General features: G+C 43.3%; 2 protein-coding genes across 6 annotated transcripts in view; one reads left to right on the top strand and one right to left on the bottom strand.

The window, feature by feature from the left end:
- Positions 1-17,062, top strand: part of SLC9A7 (solute carrier family 9 member A7) — a 185,961-nt gene that overhangs the window by 120,828 nt on the left and 48,071 nt on the right. For 3 of the 5 annotated variants that reach the window (XM_061409869.1, XM_061409870.1, XM_061409871.1), the window contains exons 6-10: positions 8,086-8,191; positions 10,462-10,586; positions 12,361-12,449; positions 12,541-12,654; positions 15,185-15,296. In XM_061409869.1, the coding sequence (XP_061265853.1) occupies positions 8,086-8,191; positions 10,462-10,586; positions 12,361-12,449; positions 12,541-12,654; positions 15,185-15,296 (546 nt within the window). Of the gene's footprint in view, positions 1-8,085; positions 8,192-8,527; positions 8,670-10,461; positions 10,587-12,360; positions 12,450-12,540; positions 12,655-15,184; positions 15,297-17,062 lie in introns of all 5 variants that reach the window. The other 2 variants (XM_061409873.1, XM_061409872.1) reach the window with 1 other exon arrangement.
- The window catches only part of CHST7 (carbohydrate sulfotransferase 7), a 78,663-nt gene continuing 75,615 nt past the window's right edge, over positions 14,015-17,062 (bottom strand). Inside the window, exon 2 of the mRNA XM_061409875.1 lies at positions 14,015-14,210. The gene's annotated coding sequence lies outside the window, so the exon portion shown is untranslated. The remainder of the gene's footprint in view (positions 14,211-17,062) is intronic.

The raw sequence follows: 17,062 nt of genomic DNA, 5'->3' as shown, positions 1-17,062 counted from the left end.
AGTCTACTGATTCAAATGTTAATCTCATCCAAAACCTCAGACACATCTACAATAGTGTTTAATCAAATATCTGGGTACCCCATGGCCCAGTCAAGTTCACAAATAAAATTAACCATCACAAGTCTTATGTAAGGAGATGCACATATTGTTCATGTAATATATAATCCACAAGACAAGAACTTTTTTTTAGCCTAATCCCTGAAGATTTTGCTGGTTGTGTAACTTGCTTAACTGTTTTTAGGGGTGGAAGAAAGAGATTGACCTTATATACTGAAGATGTATTATGAAGAGATGACATGTCTGTCTTCTAGAAAGTAGGCCTGCTGGTGATGCCCCATGTTGATGTCTGGTTCACATCTGAATGCTTACAGTAGTGATTTAATTGCCTAGATTTATGATTATCTGGATCTGCCTTGTGATATAGTTGACATTTTTCAAATCCAAATTATTTTTGTTTACTCTCAAATAAATGAATTAAACTTTTTGTAAAGAAAGGCACAATGAGGGGTAGATTGGGAATCTCCCTTAATCTCTATCAAAAATAGAGCAAGCAGGACAGCAAAAGAGAAAACAGACTGAACTAGCTGACAGAGTATCTTGATGAATCCCCTGATATCAACCGGTGGGGTCAAACTACCCACAGCAGTGAGACTTTGGGATAAGAACAGCAGCTATGCTGGAGGCAGCAAAGGGAAGATGGGACTACTGGTTGTTTTGATTGTCAGGGCACCCAGAAATATCCCACAAGTATTCACACTCAAAAGAACGGGTCCCCACTGGGAGTCAAGAATTTTATGCTTCTGTCAGGTAACAATAGTTGATATTGGGAGAAGGCTTTTCAGGCTCCCATTTGTGGGTGAGGGCAAGGAGACTGGAGGAGCTGTGAGACTGCTGGAGGGACCTGGGTCCTCAGGGCTCTCAGGAAATCCCTTGTGGAAGATCTCTCTGCAACAACAGAGGTACTCCCTAAAAATGACCTGCTCGGACCACTGACCTTGATTGATGGGGCGTTAAAGGAGAAAGAAAGCTCAGATTTTAATGGTGAAGGAGACCAGAGGAAATAGATCTCAGATTGAGGAAGTGGTTGTATTGAGGGGGTGGCTGCACCCAGAGGCCGTATTTTTTAATATTTCAGTGTAAAACCAGAAGAGGGAGCCATAGAGCCATGAAACTAGGAAAGCTCTTCTGGGCTTCTACCCACCTCACTTACTGTGAGCAGCAGAAATGGATTGAGGTTGAATTTCATGTAAACAGAAGAAAAAGTGGGGATAACCCCTCTGAATAATAAAGTTACAGATAATGAAGTCATACCAGAAAAAGAGGCTCACAAAGAAGATGAAACTTTATTAATATGCCAACAGAAGCAAAAGGAAGTTAACAAAACGATAGAAGTTAGAACTGTATACATCAGGATTGGACAGTTAAGAAAAGAGAAAACTAAACAATAGGGAATTATGAAAAGAGAGCTAATAGAAAGGAACGAAAGGGGGAAGCCATAGAGTAAAAGACATGTCAGTTCAGTTCAGTCGCTCAGTTGTGTCTGACTCTTTGTGACCCCATGGACTGCAGCCTGTCAGACCTCGCTGTCCATCACCGATTCCCGGAGTTTACTCAAACTCATGTCCGTTGAGTCAGTAATGCCATCCAACCATCTCATCCTCTGTCGTCCCCTTCTCCTCCCGCCTTCAGTCTTTCCGAGCATCAGGGTCTTTTCCAATGAGTCAGTTCTTCGCATCAGAGGGCCAAAGTATTGGAGTTCCAGCTTCAGCATCAGTCCTTCCAATGAATATTCAGGACTGATTTCCTTGAGGATTGGCTGGTTGGATCTCCTTGCAGTCCAAGGGACTCTTAAGAGTCTTAGCCAACTCCACAGTTCAAAAGCATCAATTCTTTGGCGCTCAGCTTTCTTTATAGTCCAACTCTCACATCCATACATGACTACTGGAAAAACCATAGCCTTAATAGACAGACCTTTGTCAGCAAAGTAATGTCTCTGCTTTTTACTATCCTGTCTAGGTTGGTCATAATTTTTATTCTAAGGAGTAAGCATCTTTTAATTTCATGGCTGCAGTCACCATCTGCAGTGATTTTGGAGCCCCCCAAAATAAACTCAGCCACTGTTTCCCCTGTTTCCCCATCTATTTCCCATGAAGTGATGGGACTGGATACCATGATCTTAGTTTTCTGAATGTTGAGTTTTAAGCCAACCTTTTCACTCTCCTCTTTGATCAAGAGGCTCTTTAGTTCTTCTTCTCTTTCTGCCATAAGGGTGGTATCATCTGCATATCTGAGGTTATTGATATTTCTCCCGGCAATCTTGATTCCAGCTTGTGCTTCTTCCAGCCCAGCATTTCTCATGATGTACTATGCATATAAGTTAAATGAGCAGGGTGACAATATACAGCCTTGACGTACTCCTTTTCCTATTTGGAACCAGTCTGTTGTTCCATGTCCAGTTCTAACAGTTGCTTCCTGATCTGCATATAGGTTTCTCAAGAGGCAGATCAGGTGGTCTGGTATTCCCATCTCTTTCAGAATTTTCCACAGTTTATTGCGATCCACATAGTCAAAGGCTTTGGCATAGTCAATAAAGCAGAAATAGATATTTTTCTGGAACTCTCTTGCTTTTTCAATGATCCAGCGGATGTTTGCAATTTGATCTCTGGTTCCTCTGCCTTTTCTACAACCAGCTTGAACATCTGGAAATTCACGGTTCACGTACTATTGAAGCCTGGCTTGGAAAATTTTGACCATCACTTTGCTAGCGTGTGAGATGAGTGCAATTGTGTGGTAGTTAACACATTCTTTGGCATTGTCTTTCTTTGGGATTGGAATGAAAACTGACCTTTTCCAGTCCTGTGGCCACTGCTGAGTTTTCCAAATTTGCTGGCATATTGAGTGCAGCACTTTCACAGCATTATCTTTTAGGATTTCAAATAGCTCAACTGGAATTACATCACCTCCACTAGCTTTGTTCGTAGTGATGCTTCCAAAGGCCCTCTTGACTTCGCATTCCAGGATGTCTGGCTCTAGGTTGGTGATCACACCATCATGATTATCTGGGTCATGAAGATCTTTTTTTGTAGTTCTTCTGTATATTCTTGCCACCTCTTCTTAATATCGTCTGCTTCTGTTAGGTCCATACCATTTCTTTCCTTTATCAAGCCTATCTTTGCATCAAATGTTCCCTTGGTATCTCTAATTTTCTTGAAGAGATCTCTAGTCTTTCCTATTCTATTCTTTCCCTCTACTTGTTTGCATTGTTCATTTAAGAAGGCCTTCTTATCTCTCTTCGCTGTTCTTTGGAACTCTGCATTCAAATGGGTATATCTTTCCTTTTCTCCTTTGCCTTTGCTTCTCCTTTATTCACAGCTGTCTGCCTCCTCAGACAACCATTTTGCCTTTTTACGTTTCTTTTCCTTGGGAATGGTCTTGATCCCCGCCTCCTGTACAATGTCTTGAACCTCTGTCCATGGTTCTTCAGGCACTCTGTCTATCAGATCTAATACCTTGAATCTATTTGTCACTTACACTGTATTTGATTTGATTTAGGTCATACCTGAATGGTCTGGTGGTTTTCCCTACTTTCTTCGATTTAAGTCTGAATTTGGCAATGAGGAGTTCATGGTCTCTGCCACAGTCAACTCCTGGTCTTGTTTTTGCTGACTGTATGAACTTCTCCATTTTTGGCTGCAAAAAATATAATCAATCTGATTGTGGTATTGACCATCTAGTGATGTCCATACGTAGAGTCTTCTCTTGTGTTGGAAGAGGTGTTTGCTATGACCAGTGAGTTCTCTTGGCAAAACTCTATTAGCCTTTGCCCTGCTTCATTCTGTATTCCAAGGCCAAATTTGCCTGTTACTCCAGTTATTTCTTGAGTTCCTACTTTTGCATTCCAGTCCCCTATAATGAAAAGGACATCTTTTTTGAGTGTTAGTTCTAGAAGGTCTTTTAGGTCTTCATAGAACCTTTCAACTTCAGCTTCTTCAGCATTACTTGTCAGGGCATAGACTTGGATTACTGTGATATTGAATGGTTTGCCTTGGAAATGAACAGAGATCATTCTGTTGTTTTTGAGAGTGCATTCAAGTACTGCATTTCAGACTCTTTTGTTGACTATGATGGCTACTCCATTTCTTCTAAAGGGATTCTTGTCCACAGTCGTAGATATAATGGTCATCTGAGTTAAATTCACCCATTCCAGTCCATTTTAGTTCGCTGATTACTAGAATGTTGATGTTCACTCTTGCCATCTCCTGTTTGACCACTTCCAATTTGCCTTGATTCATGGACCTAACATTCCAGGTGCCTATGCAATATTTCTCTTTACAGCATCAGTCTTTACTTCCATCACCAGTCACATTCGCAACTGGGTGTTGTTTTTGCTTTGGCTCTGTCTCTTCATTCTTTCTGGAGTTATTTCTCCACTGATCTCCAGTAGCATATTGGGCCCCTGCCGACCTGGGGAATTCATCTTTCATTGTCTTATCTTTTTGCCTTTTCATACAGTTCATGGGGTTCTCAAGGCAGGAATACTGAAGTGCTTTGCCATTCCCTTCTCCAGTGGACCACATTTTGTCAGAACTCTCCACCATGACCTGTCTGTCTTGAGTGGCCCTACATGGCATGGCTCATAGTTTCATTGAGTTAGACAAGGCTGTGGTCCATGTGATCAGGTTGGTTAGTTTCCTGTGATTGTGGTTTTCAGTCTGTCTGCCCTCTGATGGATAAGGATAAGAGGCTTATGGAAGCTTCCTGATGGGAGAGACAGACTGAGGGGGAAATTGGGTCTTGTTCTGATGGACGGGGCCATGTTCAGTAAATCTTTAATTCAATTTTCTGTTTATGGGTGGGGCTGTGTTCCCTCCCTATTATTTACCTGGGCTAAACTGTGGTAGAGGTAATGAAGATAATGGTGACCTCCTTCACAAGGTCCCATGCATGCACTGCTACACTCAGTGCCCCCAGCCCTGCAGCAGGCCACCGCTGACCCAGGCCTCTGGCAGAGACTCCTGGAGACATAAGGGCAAGTCTGGGTCAGTCTCTTGTGTGGTCACTGCTCCTTTCTCCCGGGTTCTGGTGCACACAAGGTTCTGTTTTTGCCCACCAAGAATCTGTTTCCCAGTCCTGTGTAAGTTCTGGCGGCTCTATGGTGTGGTTAATGGTGACCTCCTCCAAGAGGGCTTATGCCATACCCACGTCTGCTGCACCAAGAGCCCCTGCCCCCACAGCAGTCCACTGCTGACCTGTACCTCCACAGGAGATGCTCAAACACAGTTTTGTCTCAGTCTCTGTGGGGTCTCTGGGTCCTGGTGCACACAAGGTTTGTTTGAGCCCTCTAAGTGTTTCTGGCAGGTGTGGGGTTTAATTCTAAAAGTGATTTCACCCCTCCTACCATCGTTCTGGGGCTTCTCCTTTGCTTTTGGATGTGGGATATCTCCTCAGTGATGCTCCAGGGCCATGCAGCAACTACGCAGCTGCTGCTCCAGCGCCTACCATCTTCCTGGGGCTTCTCTGCCCTTAGATGTGGGGTATCTCCTCACTGCTGCCCCCACGCTGTGCAGCCACTGCTCCCACAGATGGTGACTGCAGCCATGAAATTAAAAGATGCTTGCTCCTTGGAAGAAAAGTTATGACCAACCTAGACAGCATATTAAAAAGCAGGGACATTACTTTGCCAACAAAAGTCCGTCTAGTCAAAGCTGTGGTTTTTCTGGTAGTCATGTATGGATGTGAGAGTTGGACTATAAAGCAAGCTGAGCAGTGAAGAATTGATGCTTTTGAACTGTGATGTTGGCTAAGACTCTTGAGAGTCCCTTGGACTGCAAGGAGATCCAACCAGTCCATCCTCAAGGAAATCAGCCCTGAATATTCAATGGAAGGACTGATGCTGAAGCTGAAACTCCAATACTTTGGCCCTCTGATGCGAAGAACTGACTCATTGGAAAAGACCCTGATGCTGGGAAATATTGAAGGTGGGAGGAGAAGGTGACAAGAGAGGATGAGATGGTTGGATGGCATCACTGACTCAATGGACATGAGTTTGAGTAAACTCTGGGAGTTGGCAGTGGACAGGGAGGTCTGGCGTGCTGCAGTCCATGGGGTCGCAAAGAGTCACACATGACTGAGTGACTGAACTGCCCCATGGAGGCAAGATGACCACACTGTATCCAGGCTTCACCCTCTTCCAGGCAGCAAGAGGTGGCACTTACCACAAGGGAAACTAAAGAAGTGAGTTTAGTTCCTCAGTTTCTTATGGCAGAAACTAACAAAACAAAAGGTAGTTGAATGTGAGTGTTGCGAGTGAACCCCACCTGTGTGTACAGATTAGAGTGGGAATGATTTTGCCCCACCACAGCACATGTTCAGCAATGTATGGAGACATTTTTGGTTTTCAAAGCTTGGCAGGGCAGAGTGTGTGGTGCTACTGGTATCTTGTGGGTAGAGGCCAAGGGTACTGCTAAACTATCTTATGGCACACCATGTGGCCCCCACGACAAAGAGTTATATGGCCTCAACTATCAGTAGAACCAAAGTCCAGAAACTCCAAAACCCTTTTGGGGTTTCATAAGGTCAAAACTGATTTAAGAGTAATAGTAGTATATCTGGAGAAGGCAATGGCACCCCACTCCAGTACTCTTGCCTGGAAAATCCCACGGGCAGAGGAGCCTGGTGGGCTGCAATCCGTGGGGTTGCAAAGAGTTGGACACGACTGAGTGACTTCACTTTCACTTTTCACTTTCATGCATTGGAGAAGGAAATGGCAACCCACTCCAGCGTTCTTGCCTGGAGAATCCCAGGGACAGGGGAGCCTGGTGGGCTGCTGTCTATGGGGTCACACAGAGTCAGACACGACTGAAGTAACTTAGCAGTAGTATATCATTTGTCTTTTTTGCTTACATTCTTTCTTAGAAGTGTACTGTTGAGTGGAGTTTTCCAGGGCTTACATAACTGTGACACTGACTCCCTATTGATGAAATATAGAAACAGATGTGAAAACCATGTTCCATTACATCAGATATTAAAAAGACCTGAGAAAATGTAAAACAGTAGTTGTCTTTACACTATTTTATGGAAAAAATTATTATTTTTCAGTAAAAAATGTTAATATAGAGTGGGTTTACTAGTAATTTAAATTAATAAGTTAAATTTTTTGTTTTACTCAATACAGTAAGTATTGAAAGCTATAACCCACAAAACTAAAACTCTTTGCCAGCCTCAGAATTTTTTAAGGATGTAAAGGAGTCCTGAGATCAAAAGTGTGAGAATTGCTGGTCTGGAAAAAAGTTGATTTTTAAATACCTGTGAAATGTGAAACCCGTGAGAAGTGTAATTATGTATAGTCTGTTATAAATGAGGACTTGCATTATTTTACATATCTTTAGTAAAGCCTTCTCTGTGCCCTGACCCTATGCTAGAATCTGGGAGCACAATGATCAATAAAATGGGTTCCATTGCAGCAATGTGGATGGACCTAGAAATTATCATAAGTGAAATAAGACAATGGAAGACAAATAGCATATGATATAATTTATATGTCGAATCTAAAATACAACAGAAGTGAACCTATCTGTGAAACAGAAACAGACTCACATAGAGACATAGAAAACAGACTTGTGGTTGCCAAGATGGAGGAGGGTAGGGAAGCGATGGGTTGGAAATTTGGGATTAACAGATGTAAACCATTATATATAGAATAAATAAACAGCAAGGTCCTGCTGTATAGTACAGGGAACTATATTCAATATCCTGTGATAAACCATAATGGAAAAGAATATGAAAAAGAATATATGTGTATAGCTGAATCACTTTACTGTACAGCAGAAGTTAACACAACATAGTAAATCAACCATACTTCAATAAAATTAAAAATAAAATAGGGTTTCTGCCTTAAATGAGATTTCAACCTATCAGTAGAGCCAAGTTGCATTAATTGTGATGATTTTTAAAGTTCTGTAGTAGAAGTATTTTCCGAGTGTGATGGGATTACAGTGGAAAGCGCAGTGTTGTTAGAATCAAGCATCATATCACTCCTCATTCAGAAACTACAACCAATTTATATGCTTTTGGCCCATCTTTTAGTGACCGTACTGGCGATATTTAATGAATTGCATGCAGACGTGGACCTTTACGCACTTCTGTTTGGAGAAAGTGTCCTAAATGATGCTGTTGCCATTGTACTGTCCTCGTAAGTAACAATGTTTCTGCCTGGGAAAAGAGACTCTGGCTTCCTGAATGCTCTGGGCTAAAATCAGAGGCCCACCTTAAAAGTGTTAAATTTTGAATTGGGTGCTTTTCTAAATGAGGTTTATAGACTTAGTTGATAAAGTTATGTTGCTTTGTCCAGTGGGCAGTGATCAGAATGCTGATACCTTCATAATATGGCTCCTGCAGGTTAAATTAAATGAATACAGCATGGGGAGTGCTCCGCAGAGTGTAGATATCTATGTTTGTCAATACTTGTAAGTACCATGGTATAAAACCAGCCCAGTACTTTCTAATTCTCTCTCTCTTTAAACTCCAGGTCTATTGTTGCCTATCAGCCAGCGGGGCTGAACACTCACGCCTTTGATGCTGCTGCCTTTTTTAAATCAGTTGGCATTTTTCTAGGTATATTTAGTGGCTCTTTTACCATGGGAGCTGTGACTGGTGTTGTGACTGCTCTAATATCCTTTCTGTGGTTTCTGCACCCGCCTGAGTATGATTATGTGACCTTGCACTTGTGAAAAGAGAGTTCTCATTTCCTCCTTTCAGAAATGAATCTTAAATTGGTTGTTCCACTGGGGGCTGGGGACCCCTGAAATGTCACCCTTTGGTGAAACTTGACAGCCGATGGCCTAGTTAAGAGTCAGAGAAAATGTTTGAGAGTGTAGCTCTGGGCTTAGCTCTGTCCTCACCTTTGTGTTTCTCTTCTTCCTACAAACCAGTTGGAGACAGGAGCTTGGAGGAAGCGTCATTTGGGAGGTGTGGGAGGCGGCACAGAAACAGTGGAAGAGCCAGGAGGCTGGGAATTGGAGACCACCTGTCAGGAGGATGGAAGGAAGCAGGCTGTGAAGTATTTTAGCCCCAGACTGGCTGCTGTCATCCGCTGTTCCAGGCCATATGGGGCTAACATGGCCTTCACTAGCCAGGGGCTGTCTGTGGGAATTTTAGCAAGGTGACCTTCCTTAAGCCGAGGACTGCATGATATTGAGTTAAAAACCAACAAGCCAGTCAACCAACCAGCATAAAAGCAAAGTGTAGGAGTGAGCAGGCAAGCCTTCCACAGGTGCACTGAGTTCTTCATCAAATCTTCTTCCAACAGCATATAGATCACCAGGGACCAATACAGATGTAATGGGAGCCACAAATGTGAGCCTCATCTTTTCAGCCTACAGTAAATACCCAGATTATTAATGGAATTTATACAAGTTAGTAATGAGATTTTATCCCTTCAGGTTTTGTACCAAGTCTTTGAAATATGGTGTGTATTTTGCTCTTACAGGATATCTCATTTCAGACTAGCCATATTTAAGTGTTGGGTAGTTACATGGGGCTAGTGGCTATCATATTGGACTGTACAGATGTAGATTGCTTTCTTCCTCAAGGCTCTCTGATGCTCTGAGGACTTATATTGCTCAGTGAAACCACTCATGACATGCTTCTAAGCTGTGCTGCCCCGCCCCCCACCACTCCATGGAATGGCAGTGTGAGGAAGGGAATTGCCAATCCCCAAAAGTGACAGCACTTTGTAGTTGCCCCTGGAGTTGTGCATTTCTCCCTCCCTCTCTCCCTCATGCATGCATTAGGCACCTGTGATGGACTCAGGCCTTAGTAGTCCACAGAGGTCAGAGTCTCCCTGCCTCATCTTCCGAGGTCTGCCTGAGGGACTCCCAGCACTGCCAGAACCCACCTGCCAGTCACACCTCAGGCCTCAACTGTGCATCTCAGAAATATGGGCATTACCAGGAGCACAGAGAGCCCATTTCTAGTTCCCTTGGAAAGCTTGATTAAAAAAAAAACAGCTTTATTGAGAGGAAATCCACATGCTGTATAGTTCACCCATTTGAAGTGTACAATTCATTGGTTTTTGGTATATTACATTATTATTATTTTTTAATTGTGGTAAAATATGCCTAACATAAAGTTTGCCACTTTAACCATTTAAAATATATAATTCAGTGGCATTAGGTGCATCCACTGGTGTTGTGTGACCATTGCCACCATTTCCAGAACATTTCTCATCATCTGCAACAGAAACTGTGTGCCTGTTGAATACTGTCCTCCCTATCCCCTGACTCCCAGTGCTCAGAAACCTCCATTCTACTGGAGAAGCTTCATTTTCTTTATATTCAAAACCATGCAGCAGCTTTGGGGCCCCAAAGGAAGAGTTGAAGGGAAAGAGTAGCCTTTCGGGGAGGGGTCCTGGGCTAACAGAGAATGATTCTCAGTGACTGTGATGTTTGTTACTGGAGACAGTTCCTTGACAGGAGCTGACGTGACCAAGTTCACCAAGCTGCACTGCTTTCCCCTGCTGGAGACTGCACTCTTCTTTTTGATGTCGTGGAGCACGTTCCTCTTGGCAGAAGCTTGTGGGTTCACAGGTGGGTTTCCTTTGCCCTTGGGTCGCCCTTACCCTCATTGTGGCTGGAGCTATGGGAGCTTGAGGGGAGGGCAAAATTCTTAATAGCTGTGGCCTGGAGTTGATAAACCACTCACAGAATGTCCCTATGCAGGATTGCCGAATGAGCCCTGTGTGCTGCCTTAGAAATAGTTTAGTTTCCCCCAAAGCTATGTATTTTAAAAAATATATAAAATTTTGAAGCTTTATTGTTTCAAACTCAGTTAGATCTTTGAGTACTCATTCTGACCATAAGTGGATGCCTAGCTGCAAAAGTTCGGAGAATGCACTGGCACCCCACTCCAGTACTCTTGCCTGGGAAATCCCATGGATGGAGGAGCCTGGTGGGCTGCAGTCCACGGGGTCGCTAAGAATCGGACACTACTGAGCAACTTCACTTTCACTTTTCACTTTCCTGCATTGGAGAAGGAAATGGCAACCCACTCCAGTGTTCTTGCCTGGAGAATCCCAGGGATGGGGGAGCCTGGTGGGCTGCCGTCTATGGCGTCGCACAGAGTCGGACACGACTGAAGTGACTTAGCAGCAGCAGCAGCAGCTGCAAAAGTTACTGAATACATTAATACCTTGTTTGTAAAGTGAAAATGAAAGTTGCTCAGTCGTGTCCAACTCTTTGCAAACCCATGGAGTATTCAGTCTATGGAATTCTCCAGGCCAGCATACTGGAGTGGGTAGCCTTTCCCTGCTCCAGGGCATCTTACCAATCCAGGGATCAAACACATGTCTACCCACATTTCAGGCAGATTCTTTACCAGCTGAGCCACAAGGGAAGCCCACCTTGTTTGTATCCTCCCCTGAATTGCTACGTTACTTTACAGACAGTAGTGATAACAAGCAAAATATATATCCTTTTAAAGATCATTTTGCATCTACTCAGATGAGTGTGAGCACAAGTTTTCCTTGTTTTGTGTCTGATCTGTTTAATCACCGCTTTTCAAGACTGTGTTTTTATGGTGCTAGATTCATAGATTATTAGTGTGGGTGATTGTGTGGTGTTACTTCTTCGCATTCTCTCATTAAAAAAAAGTTAATCATTGGATTTGTTCTGTTAGAAAACTCAAGTACAGTTGCTCTCTGTGACCCAGGTAATTAGGAAGTGCTTTTCATCATCTTTTCTAAATACTGTAATGTATCTTTATGTAACCTACTTCCTTTAAAACTTGACAACCATCTGTAAATATATAGGCAAAGTCCTGTATATTTACAGGTGTGTTAATTGTCTTGAACAACAAAATAATCACTATTAACCAGAAGTCTTGATTTTTTAGGGCTGGGATAAATGGACTAGTACTCTGGATCCTTTTTGTCTGAATCCCTGGACCATGCAAAAATACAAATCATTGGTTTGAAATTAAATTCATTCATTCAGCAAATAGAGAGGAATATGACAGAAGTGTGTGACCAGTACACATTTCACAGTCTCTATGAGGGAGTGAATGCTAAATGCCACATCCAGATGGTCAATTCAGTAGGAGTTTAGAAGAGGGGAGAGAAAACCCTTAAAACTGGAACAAGGGGGAAAATTGAGGGCCTTGGCTTTGAAGGAGAGCAGAGTTGGGAGAAGGCAAAGGTTGATATGAGAAGTGGGGGTGGAGGCACTTTCAGTAATAGGCAACTTTCCAAAACTTTCAGGAAGTGGGATAAACTGGGCTTTCCTACCTTAACTTTTTGTTTAGGGAGAGATTGTTTCCAGCTTCTTTCCTTGCCCCCTATGGATTTTTCTTGAATTCTCTTGCCAGGTGTGGTAGCCGTCCTTTTCTGTGGAATCACACAAGCTCATTACACCTACAACAATCTGTCAGTGGAATCCAGAAGCCGAACGAAGCAGGTGAGGGAGAGCCGTGCGTCTTCACCAGTGATCTGGAATATGAGGGAGCGGACCCACGGGGTTTATGGTTTGCTTTTCCCTTTCCGTGCAGCTCTTTGAGGTATTACACTTCCTGGCAGAGAACTTCATCTTCTCCTACATGGGCCTGGCACTGTTTACATTCCAGAAGCACGTTTTCAGCCCTGTTTTCATCATTGGAGCTTTTGTATCCTTTTCTGATTCCACCATTTTCTACACAGAGAGATGACCACTTCCAGGGAAGCCATAACAACGATAATCTCTGGTTTGGCGGGGAGGTGACTGAACCAGCACTGGTTCATGGTGTTTTTATGATGAGAAGGCATAAGTGGTAAATGTATAAAGCTAAAAGTATTTGATTTCAAGGACTGATGTTGATTCTAGTTGCCCTTTCTGAGTTTTCTGTGTTGATGTTGTTGTTTAGTGACTAAGTCGTGTCCTACTCTTTGTGACCCCATGGATTGCAGCATGCCAGGCTTCTTTGTCCTTCACCATCTCCTGGAGTTTGCTTAAACTCATGTCCGTTGAGTTGGTGATGCCATCCAACCATCTCATCCTCTGTCGCCCTCTTCTCCTGTTGCCCTCAATCTTTCCCAGCATCAGGGTTTTTTGTTTTTGTTTTTGTTTTTTTCCCAGTGAGCTGGCTCTTCACATCAAGTGGCCAAAGTATTGGAGCTTCAGCTTCAGCATCAGTCCTTCCAATGAATATTCGCGATGTTGTTTCTAGATACCCTTTCTTCATTTTCTGTGTCAGATGGCCTTTCTGTTACGCAGGTGGTTGGCAGGTGGTAGTTTGTTTTGTAAAGCATCCTTCCTAACAGATCTAAAAATCGGCAACCCGTATCTGTCCCCCAAATTGTTTTTTTCTCATTGGCACATGAATTCCAATCCAAGAGGTCAAGCTTCTGTGACCCTTGCTCTCAACTGCACGTGGGTACAGGCAGCCTGCACATGGTGTGTGTGCTTTCACCCACGCCTCCCCATGGTGGAAAAGACCCCCCGCCCCCTTTTTTTTTTTTCTTTTTTCAAAAAAGGAAATGGAGAGGAACAGAAGATAAAATGGAGAAATGCTCGGTTCCTTGATTTAGTCCCATTGTGACAGCAGTATTTTGGAAGAGAGACAGTTTGGGGGTTGGCTCCTCTGAAGTGAGGAGATACATGAATGCCCAGCAGTGCATTGATAGATGAGGGCTTTGCTCTCTTGGCCTCAGACCCTATTGTTTTCATTAAAGTGAACTCTTCTGGGCTTTGAAACTATAGCAATTCAGCTCCAAACCCAGAGCAGGAGGCCACTATTGCTGCCTATTCCCTTTTGCCTTTTCTGAGGCCTCATGGATATCCTTAGATCTTGGGATGCTGGTCCCCCAAAGAGGAGTGTTTTTTCTCTTCTGAGCTTTTCACTTATTGTGGAGGAATAACTGATACTTACCAAGTGGCTAGAGAGAGAGACAGTGGCCTCATGCCATGCCAGACTCCTGCCTGTTAAGAGTATTATCTACTTCAACTGGGCTCATTTCCTAGGTTTACACACTCACCAGACAAAGAGCTAAAGATCTGGCAGATCAGTGTTTTTATTCTTAAGAAAGACCTTGCATGTCGCTGTGATTTGTATTCTTAGCATGGCATCCTGTGAGACATAGTGAAAATGCTGCCCTTGTTTATGGTGGGGGGCCTTTTTCAGGGGGGAGCCAGGGCCTCTGTGAATCCTGAAGGCCACTTCCACTTGAGGACTCCTCTTCTCTCCTGTTAAAAACAAAACAAACACAACAGTAGCAAAAAGGAAAAAAAGGAGAGAGAGAGAGAAAAGAAGCAGAGGAGAAGTTCGAATTATATCCTAGGGAAGGCAGAAGAGAGTCCCACCCTCGCTTCTGTCTGAAACAGCTGCAGCTCCGGCAGCTGGTGGTTGCTCTGCTGAAACAGAAGCTCCCTGTTCCTCTGGCTTGCACAGTGGTTTCCTGCTGTGAGCAGGGCAGTGTGCCTCTCTCTGTTGGGCTCTGTTCTAAACTCAGCAAGTGACGAATGACCAGTTTCCTTGAATTCTTTGGTTTGCACAGTGAGTTCCTCTTCCACACTCTGCCTTTCCTCCATCTCTTACCTCCCCAAAGACATGTTAGCCACTTTGGCAGAGAACTCTCCCCAGGCTGATCCTTGTGAGGAATATGAATGTTTCTTCATTGTATAAATACTGTAAGCTTCCCCACCTCTTACTTGTAGGCTCTTCCTGGGCATACACACCCTGAATGTTTACCAAAGCTTACAACCTTACCCAGCAAACCGTCTGTTTATAGTTTGACTCAGGTTAGTAATTTTTTTCTTCTTATGATTTTTTTGTTCCTCCCAGTAGAGTCCAAACACACTCTTTACTTCTCTTAACTCTGCACCCCAGCCATGGTACCTTAGCTTCTCTCTGAACTCATTTTTTTTAGATAGATCAGAGACTTGGTCAGTATCAGTTTAATCAGATCAAAAAGTTACAACAGTGTGTTTAACAGGCCAGAAATTATCTCTGTGAGCTGGAGGTTGGGAAAATTGGCCAGTCGAATCCCACTTGCTGCTGACTTGTTTAGAGGCAAATGAGACAGCCTGCCTTCTCTGTGCAACTCTCCTGATCATAACAAGGTGTCATGGTGTTCCTGAAATTCTCTGCCCAATCAGAGGTTGTGTGAAAATGCCATTTGGGGAACATGTTGAGCCCTTAACCTCCACCTGGTGGTCAGGTTGCCATCTTCTTGGGCAGAGCCGCCCACATCTACCCACTTTCCTTCTTCCTCAACTTGGGCAGAAGGCACAAGATTGGCTGGAATTTTCAACACATGATGATGTTTTCAGGTAAAAAAAAAAAGTCAATAAAGTGAGTTTTATTAAGCAGGCAGTGTAAGTATGATTAAAATGCAATCAATAAGGTTCATAAAAAGACAGAAATTCAAGTTTCTGGTTCTTTGGGATCCCCTGAAGTGCTGAGTAGACAGACAGACAGACATGTTAAATAGAGCTGATACTGATTTTGTAAACCATACTACCACATGTGAACGTTTTCCTCTAAAATATTTGCATGTTTATCTCTACCACCCAAGGAGATATATACCTGGAGATATATATGTATTTAGAGTACTTGATTGTTTTCTAGTAGGTGTTCATAACCCTTAATCTTCCAGAAGGGCTTCAGACCTATAATTAGAAGGAAAATAAGTCTTTAATGATGAAGAGTACAGGCCAAATTATTTGACACCTCCGAGCTTCAGTGTCCTCTCATAATGAAATTGAAATAATCAATTGAGATCCCTCCTAGCTCTAACTTTCTAAGAAATAAAATACACCCACATTAGCAAGATGAATCCCAAACTGGAAGATAAGAGCCATGATAGTTCTCCTTGACTTACACTGTCTCCCAGATGCCCCCTGTTCACTATAAAGCCGAGAAAAGTGGAGAAGCCACTGAAGGGATAAAGGACAATAAATATGTGAAGGAAAAGAAAGGAGAGAACAATTGGCATGAACAGATGGTTCAGTGAGAGTGGAAAACATCCGATTTTATAGACAAGACTCAAGTAAGAGCATCCCTGCAGAGCAGAGGGAGAAGATAGTGGGGTAAAAGGCCACTGTGACCCTTCGAGGTACCTCTGTCTGGGAAGGGGGAGGGGATGTACAAGAGGGACAGCAAGTGGCAGCCCTTTACTGCCACACAGTAGTTCTTGGAGGCCTCAGAGAATCATACTAAAATCATATCATTAGGCACTGCTCAGCAAAGCAATGGTGTTGTCTACTACTCCCTTGCATCTCCATTTAAGTACACAGCCAGCCCTAAAGATTTCCTTTCACTCTGACACACATTTGTTGGGCATTCTCTTCATAAAAGCCATGCTTCTAGGTTGTGGAGGATATAGAAACCAGCCTCCTTCAGGGAGCTCACAGTCCACTGAGGGGAGACACAATATAAAAGCTAACTTTCTCCCAAGAGAGGGTGGTGAATTGCACAAAAGAGATGTGACATAAATGTGGAGAAAATCAGGGCCCAGGGCCATCTTCGTCCACGGGGTAGCCTTCCAACTGGGCTTGGATTCAGTGGCATTTCAGGAGGCAGAAGGTCAGAAGGGCAGGAAAGCATTGCTGTGTGTGGCCTTGAAGGCCTTCTTCAGCGATCAATGCAAAGAAATAGAGGAAGACAACAGAATGGGAAAGACTAGAGATCTCTTCAAGAAAATTAGAGATACCAAGCGAACATTTCATGCAAAGATGGGCTCAATAAAGGACAGAAATGGTATGGACCTAACAGAAGCAGAAGATATTAAGAAGAGATGGCAAGAATACACAGAAGAACTGTACAAAAAGATCTTCACAACCCAGATAATCACGATGGTGTGATCACTGACCTAGAGCCAGACATCCTGGAATGTGAAGTCAAGTGGGCCTTAGAAAGCATCACTACGAACAAAGCTAGTGGAGATGATGGAATTCCAGTTGAGCTATTTCAAATCCTGAAAGTTGATGCTGTGAAAGTGCTGCACTCAATATGCCAGCAAATTTGGAAAACTCAGCAGTGGCCACAGGACTGGAAAAGGTCAGTTTTCATTCCAATCCCAAAGAAAGGCAATGCC

Source organism: Bos javanicus, chromosome X, assembly GCF_032452875.1.
Source record: "Bos javanicus breed banteng chromosome X, ARS-OSU_banteng_1.0, whole genome shotgun sequence".
Classification (NCBI taxonomy): domain Eukaryota; kingdom Metazoa; phylum Chordata; class Mammalia; order Artiodactyla; family Bovidae; genus Bos; species Bos javanicus.
This window is presented reverse-complemented; position numbering and strand designations above follow the sequence as displayed.